Source organism: Bufo gargarizans, chromosome 8 (genome assembly GCF_014858855.1).
Source record: "Bufo gargarizans isolate SCDJY-AF-19 chromosome 8, ASM1485885v1, whole genome shotgun sequence".
In the NCBI taxonomy this organism is placed as follows: Eukaryota; Metazoa; Chordata; class Amphibia; order Anura; family Bufonidae; genus Bufo; species Bufo gargarizans.
In genome coordinates, this window is record NC_058087.1 from 190,900,420 (window position 1) to 190,907,851 (window position 7,432).

The 7,432-nt window shown below is 54.1% G+C and overlaps 1 protein-coding gene across 1 annotated transcript; it reads right to left on the reverse strand.

The window, feature by feature from the left end:
- Positions 1 to 1,821: 1,821 nt before the first annotated feature.
- LOC122945528 (axoneme-associated protein mst101(2)-like) lies at positions 1,822 to 7,194 on the reverse strand. The gene is made up of 2 exons (XM_044304591.1): positions 2,387 to 7,194; positions 1,822 to 2,332 (listed from the first exon to the last, which is right to left on the reverse strand). Exons 1-2 carry the CDS (start codon positions 7,192 to 7,194, stop codon positions 1,822 to 1,824), a joined length of 5,319 nt encoding a protein of 1,772 aa, XP_044160526.1.
- Positions 7,195 to 7,432: the final 238 nt, after the last annotated feature.

A 7,432-nucleotide genomic window follows, 5' to 3' on the forward strand; every position in this document is an offset into this window, starting at 1 on the left:
GGTGATGGGCAGTGATGGGCAGTGATGGGCAGGTGATGGGCAGGTGATGGGCAGTGATGGGCAGGTGATGGGCAGTGATAGGCAGTGATGGGAAGGTGATGGGCAGTGATGGGCAGGTGATGGGCAGGTCATGGGCATGTCATGGGCAGTCATGGGCAGTCATGGGCAGTGATGAGCAGGTGATGGGCAGGTGATGGGCAGTGATGGGCAGGTGATGGACAGTGATGGGCAGGTGATGGACAGTGATGGGCAGGTGATGGGCAGTGATGGACAGTGATGGGCAGGTGATGGGCAGTGATGGGCAGTGATGGGCAGGTGATGGGCAGGTGATGGGCAGTAATGGGCAGCGATGGGCAGTGATGAGCAGGTGATGGGCAGTAATGGGCAGGTGATGAGCAGGTGATGGGCAGTGATGGGCAGGTGATGGGCAGTGATGGGCAGGTGATGGGCAGTGATGGGCAGTGATGAGCAGGTGATGGGCAGTGATGGGCAGGTGATGGGCAGTGATGAGCAGGTGATGGGCAGGTGATGGGCAGTGATGGGCAGTGATGGGCAGGTGATGGGCAGTGATGAGCAGGTGATGGGCAGTGATGGGCAGGTGATGGGCAGTAATGGGCAGGTGATGAGCAGGTGATGGGCAGTGATGGACAGGTGATGGGCAGTGATGGGCAGATGATGGGCACTGATGGGCAGGTTATGGGCAGTAATGGGCAGGTGATAGACAGTGATGGGCAGGTGATGGGCAGGTGATGGGCAGTGATGGACAGGTGATGGGCAGGTTATGGGCAGTGATGGGCAGGTGATGAGCAGGTGATGGGCAGTGATGGACAGGTGATGGGCAGTGATGGGCAGGTGATGGGCACTGATGGGCACTGATGGGCAGGTTATGGGCAGTAATGGGCAGGTGATGAGCAGGTGATGGGCAGTGATGGGCAGGTGATGGGCAGTGATGAGCAGGTGATGGGCAGTGATGGGCAGTGATGAGCAGGTGATGGGCAGTGATGGGCAGGTGATGGGCAGTGATGAGCAGGTGATGGGCAGTGATGAGCAGGTGATGGGCAGTGATGGGCAGGTGATGGGCAGTGATGGGCAGGTGATGGGCCACAAGTCCTTAGGGCATCATACTCCTAGTGAGAAGATGTGGCTGGAAGCCTCTGCAGACTGAAGTCACATTCTCGGTGGCAGCGCTGTTGAGCTTTGCTGAGAAGACTCTTTACCCTGTTTTCAAGTAGAAAGAAACCTCTTTCCCTAATAAAGTACATTAAGCTACTTTCACACTGGCGTTATTAGAATCCGTAAATGCCGGATCCGGAAATGGTTATCTTTTTTTTCTGTATCTGTTAAACGTATTCATTGAAATACCGGATCCGTCTTTCCGGTATCAGGGATCTGGTATTTCATTTTTTCAAAGCTAGAAAGAACTGCGCATGCGCAGACCAGAAAACCGAATACGGCAATGCAGCAATTTCCGGAACACTTGGTACCGGATCCGGCATTAATACATTTCAATGTAAACTAATCTGGCACGTGCGGTAGTGTTCTGGAATTTTGGCCATAAAAAATACCACAGCATGCTGCAGTATTTTGTCCGGTCAAATACCGTACAAGGGACGGAACGGAGGACATCCTGATGCATACTGAACGGATTGCTTTCCATTCAGAATGCACTGGGACAAAACGGAAGAGTTTTTTTTCCCGGTATTGAGACTCGTTACCGGATTTCAATACCGGAAAAGAATACCGCTAGTGTGAGAGTACATTACAAAGACGCTTACCATCCTTGTCCCTGCACAATACTAAAACTGAACCGAATCTACAGCTTTATCTCACAGCACAGCACGGATCTCTTCTACTAGTTTTGAGCAGTCTCTTCCTACGGCTCAGCTTGTTCGCTCTCTCCCTACGGCTCAGCTTGTTCGCTCTCTTCCCACGGCTCAGCTTGTTCGCTCTCTCACTACGGCTCAGCTTGTTCGCTCTCTCACTACGGCTCAGCTTGTTCGCTCTCTTCCTACGGCTCAGCTTGTTCGCTCTCTCACTACGGCTCAGCTTGTTTGCTCTCTTCCTACGGCTCAGCTTGTTCGCTCTCTCACTACGGCTCAGCTTGTTTGCTCTCTCACTACGGCTCAGCTTGTTCGCTCTCTTCCTACGGCTCAGCTTGTTCGCTCTCTCACTACGGCTCAGCTTGTGCGCTCTCTTCCTACGGCTCAGCTTGTTCGCTCTCTTCCTACGGCTCAGCTTGTTCGCTCTCTTCCTACGGCTCAGCTTGTTCGCTCTCTCACTACGGCTCAGCTTGTTCGCTCTCTCACTACGGCTCAGCTTGTTCGCTCTCTTCCTACGGCTCAGCTTGTTCGCTCTCTCACTACGGCTCAGCTTGTTTGCTCTCTACCTACGGCTCAGCTTGTTCGCTCTCTCACTACGGCTCAGCTTGTTTGCTCTCTCACTACGGCTCAGCTTGTTCGCTCTCTTCCTACGGCTCAGCTTGTTCGCTCTCTCACTACGGCTCAGCTTGTTTGCTCTCTTCCTACGGCTCAGCTTGTTCGTTCTCTTCCTACGGCTCAGCTTGTTCGCTCTCTCACTACGGCTCAGCTTGTTCGCTCTCTCACTACGGCTCAGCTTGTTCGCTCTCTTCCCACGGCTCAGCTTGTTCGCTCTCTTCCTACGGCTCAGCTTGTTCGCTCTTTCACTACGGCTCAGCTTGTTCGCTCTCTCACTACGGCTCAGCTTGTTCCCTCTCTTCCCACGGCTCAGCTTGTTCCCTCTCTTCCCACGGCTCAGCTTGTTCCCTATCTTCCCACGGCTCAGCTTGTTCGCTCTCTCACTATGGCTCAGCTTGTTCGCTCTCTCACTACGGCTCAACTTGTTCGCTCTCTCACTACGGCTCAGCTTGTTCGCTCTCTCACTACGGCTCAGCTTGTTCGCTCTCTCACTACGGCACAGCTTGTTCGCTCTCTTCCTACGGCTCAGCTTGTTCGCTCCCTTCCTACGGCTCAGCTTGTTTGCTCTCTCACTACGGCTCAGCTTGTTCGCTCTCTCACTACGGCTCAGCTTGTTCGCTCTCTCACTACGGCTCAGCTTGTTTGCTCTCTCACTGCGGCTCAGCTTGTTCGCTCTCTTTCTACGGCTCAGCTTGTTCGCTCCCTTCCTACGGCTCAGCTTGTTTGCTCTCTCACTACGGCTCAGCTTGTTCGCTCTCTCACTACGGCTCAGCTTGTTCGCTCTCTTCCTATGGCTCAGTTTGTTCACTCTCTCACTACGGCTCAGCTTGTTTGCTCTCTCACTACGGCTCAGCTTGTTCGCTCTCTTCCTACGGCACAGCTTGTTCGCTCTCTCACTACGGCTCAGCTTGTTCGCTCTCTCCCTACGGCTCAGCTTGTTCGCTCTCTTCCTACGGCACAGCTTGTTCGCTCTCTTCCTACGGCTCAGCTTGTTCGCTCTCTCCCTACGGCTCAGCTTGTTCGCTCTCTCACTACGGCTCAGCTTGTTTGCTCTCTTCCTACGGCTCAGCTTGTTCGTTCTCTTCCTACGGCTCAGCTTGTTCGCTCTCTCACTACGGCTCAGCTTGTTCGCTCTCTCACTACGGCTCAGCTTGTTCGCTCTCTTCCCATGGCTCAGCTTGTTCGCTCTCTTCCTACGGCTCAGCTTGTTCGCTCTTTCACTACGGCTCAGCTTGTTCGCTCTCTCACTACGGCTCAGCTTGTTCCCTCTCTTCCTACGGCTCAGCTTGTTCGCTCTCTTCCTACGGCACAGCTTGTTCGCTCTCTTCCTACGGCTCAGCTTGTTCGCTCTCTCCCTACGGCTCAGCTTGTTCGCTCTCTCACTACGGCTCAGCTTGTTTGCTCTCTCACTGCGGCTCAGCTTGTTCGCTCTCTTTCTACGGCTCAGCTTGTTCGCTCCCTTCCTACGGCTCAGCTTGTTTGCTCTCTCACTACGGCTCAGCTTGTTCGCTCTCTCACTACGGCTCAGCTTGTTCGCTCTCTTCCTATGGCTCAGTTTGTTCACTCTCTCACTACGGCTCAGCTTGTTTGCTCTCTCACTACGGCTCAGCTTGTTCGCTCTCTTCCTACGGCACAGCTTGTTCGCTCTCTCACTACGGCTCAGCTTGTTCGCTCTCTCCCTACGGCTCAGCTTGTTCGCTCTCTTCCTACGGCACAGCTTGTTCGCTCTCTTCCTACGGCTCAGCTTGTTCGCTCTCTCCCTACGGCTCAGCTTGTTCGCTCTCTCACTACGGCTCAGCTTGTTTGCTCTCTTCCTACGGCTCAGCTTGTTCGTTCTCTTCCTACAGCTCAGCTTGTTCGCTCTCTCACTACGGCTCAGCTTGTTCGCTCTCTCACTACGGCTCAGCTTGTTCGCTCTCTTCCCATGGCTCAGCTTGTTCGCTCTCTTCCTACGGCTCAGCTTGTTCGCTCTTTCACTACGGCTCAGCTTGTTCGCTCTCTCACTACGGCTCAGCTTGTTCCCTCTCTTCCTACGGCTCAGCTTGTTCGCTCTCTTCCTACGGCACAGCTTGTTCGCTCTCTTCCTACGGCTCAGCTTGTTCGCTCTCTCCCTACGGCTCAGCTTGTTCGCTCTCTCACTACGGCTCAGCTTGTTTGCTCTCTTCCTACGGCTCAGCTTGTTCGTTCTCTTCCTACGGCTCAGCTTGTTCGCTCTCTCACTACGGCTCAGCTTGTTCGCTCTCTCACTACGGCTCAGCTTGTTCGCTCTCTTCCCATGGCTCAGCTTGTTCGCTCTCTTCCTACGGCTCAGCTTGTTCGCTCTTTCACTACGGCTCAGCTTGTTCCCTCTCTTCCCACGGCTCAGCTTGTTCCCTCTCTTCCCACGGCTCAGCTTGTTCCCTATCTTCCTACGGCTCAACTTGTTCGCTCTCTCACTACGGCTCAGCTTGTTCGCTCTCTCACTACGGCTCAACTTGTTCGCTCTCTCACTACGGCACAGCTTGTTCGCTCTCTTCCTACGGCTCAGCTTGTTCGCTCCCTTCCTACGGCTCAGCTTGTTCCCTATCTTCCTACGGCTCAACTTGTTCGCTCTCTCACTACGGCTCAGCTTGTTCGCTCTCTCACTACGGCTCAACTTGTTCGCTCTCTCACTACGGCACAGCTTGTTCGCTCTCTTCCTACGGCTCAGCTTGTTCGCTCCCTTCCTACGGCTCAGCTTGTTTGCTCTCTCACTACGGCTCAGCTTGTTCACTCTCTCACTACGGCTCAGCTTGTTTGCTCTCTCACTACGGCTCAGCTTGTTTGCTCTCTCACTACGGCTCAGCTTGTTCGCTCTCTTTCTACGGCTCAGCTTGTTCGCTCCCTTCCTACGGCTCAGCTTGTTTGCTCTCTCACTACGGCTCAGCTTGTTCGCTCTCTCACTACGGCTCAGCTTGTTCGCTCTCTTCCTATGGCTCAGTTTGTTCACTCTCTCACTACGGCTCAGCTTGTTTGCTCTCTCACTACGGCTCAGCTTGTTCGCTCTCTCACTACGGCTCAGCTTGTTCGCTCTCTTCCTACGGCACAGCTTGTTCGCTCTCTCACTACGGCTCAGCTTGTTCGCTCTCTCCCTACGGCTCAGCTTGTTCGCTCTCTTCCTACGGCACAGCTTGTTCGCTCTCTTCCTACGTCTCAGCTTGTTCGCTCTCTTCCTACGGCTCAGCTTGTTCGCTCTCTTCCTACGGCTCAGCTTGTTTGCTCTCTTCCTACGGCTCAGCTTGTTTGCTCTCTTCCTACGGCTCAGCTTGTTCGCTCTCTTCCTACGGCTCAGCTTGTTCGCTCTCTTCCTACGGCTCAGCTTGTTCGCTCTCTTCCTACGGCTCAGCTTGTTCGCTCTCTTCCTACGGCTCAGCTTGTTCGCTCTCTTCCTACGGCTCAGCTTGTTCGCTCTCTTCCTACGGCTCAGCTTGTTCGCTCTCTTCCTACGGCTCAGCTTGTTCGCTCTCTTCCTACGGCTCAGCTTGTTCGCTCTCTTCCTACGACTCAGCTTGTTCGCTCTCTTCCTACGGCTCAGCTTGTTCGCTCTCTTCCTACGGCTCAGCTTGTTCGCCCTCTCACTTTGGCTCAGCTTGTTCGCTCTCTTCCTACGGCTCAGCTTGTTTGCTCTCTCACTACGGCTCAGCTTGTTCGCTCTCTTCCTACGGCTCGGCTTGTTTGCTCTTTCACTACGGCTCAGCTTGTTCGCTCTCTTCCTACGGCTTAGCTTGTTCGCTCTCTTCCTACGGCTCAGCTTGTTCGCCCTCTCACTTTGGCTCAGCTTGTTCGCTCTCTTCCTACGGCTCAGCTTGTTCGCTCTCTTCCTACGGCTTAGCTTGTTCGCTCTCTTCCTACGGCTCAGCTTGTTCGCCCTCTCACTTTGGCTCAGCTTGTTCACTCTCTTCCTACGGCTCAGCTTGTTCACTCTCTCACTACGGCTCAGCTTGTTCGCTCTCTCACTACGGCTCAGCTTGTTCGCTCTCTCACTACGGCTCAGCTTGTTCGCTCTCTCACTACGGCTCAGCTTGTTCGCTCTCTTCCTACGGCTCAGCTTGTTTGCTCTCTCACTACGGCTCAGCTTGTTCGCTCTCTTCCTACGGCTCAGCTTGTTCGCTCTCTCACTACGGCTCAGCTTGTTCGCTCTCTTCCTACGGCTCAGCTTGTTCGCTCTCTCACTACGGCTCAGCTTGTTCGCTCTCTTACTACGGCTCAGCTTGTTCGCTCTCTCACTACGGCTCAGCTTGTTCGCTCTCTTTCTACGGCTCAGCTTGTTCGCTCTCTCACTACGGCTCAGCTTGTTCGCTCTCTTCCTACGGCTCAGCTTGTTCGCTCTCTTCCTGCGGCTCAGCTTGTTCGCTCTCTCACTACGGCTCAGCTTGTTCGTTCTCTCACTACGGCTCAGCTTGTTCGCTCTCTTCCTACGGCTCAGCTTATTCGCTCTCTCACTACGGCTCAGCTTGTTCGCTCTCTCACTACGGCTCAGCTTGTTCGCTCTCTTCCTACGGCTCAGCTTGTTCGCTCTCTCACTACGGCTCAGCTTGTTCGCTCTCTCACTACGGCTCAGCTTGTTCGCTCTCTCACTACGGCTCAGCTTGTTCGCTCTCTTCCTACGGCTCAGCTTGTTCGCTCTCTCACTATGGCTCTTGTAATGTGAAAGTGATGAGATAACAAGGTGAGATTTATCTTGATGATCAGAGTCTTGTTGTCTGGAGCCCCCTGTTCTCTCCGAGTGTGAAGTGAGCATGTTGTAGTGACACCAGGCCCGTCCTCCCCCTCTCTCTGTGTTGCCCCTGACCCTGTGAATGATTCTGAGACAGATGGAGCTGTCTCAGCACCAGCTCCTGTCTCAAGGAGCCGCTGTCAATCACAGGCCTCTGTCTTTTACCAAATTTGGCGAGGTGTCCCCTGCTCCTTGGGCTCAAAATAAATGTCCGGCAGTGAGGAGTGGAGAAGGGAGGTGGAGAGAGGAGCATGAGGGAGGA

Bases quoted from the DNA above. Each gene is read 5' to 3' on its own strand.
- LOC122945528 (XM_044304591.1), bottom strand. From the start codon at position 7,194: ATGCTCACTTCACACTCGGAGAGAACAGGGGGCTCCAGACAACAAGAC. The intron at 2,333-2,386 runs GTAGAGAGCAAA...GCTGAGCCGTAG, and splicing joins GCGAACAAGCTGAGCCGTAG to GAAGAGAGCGAACAAGCTGA.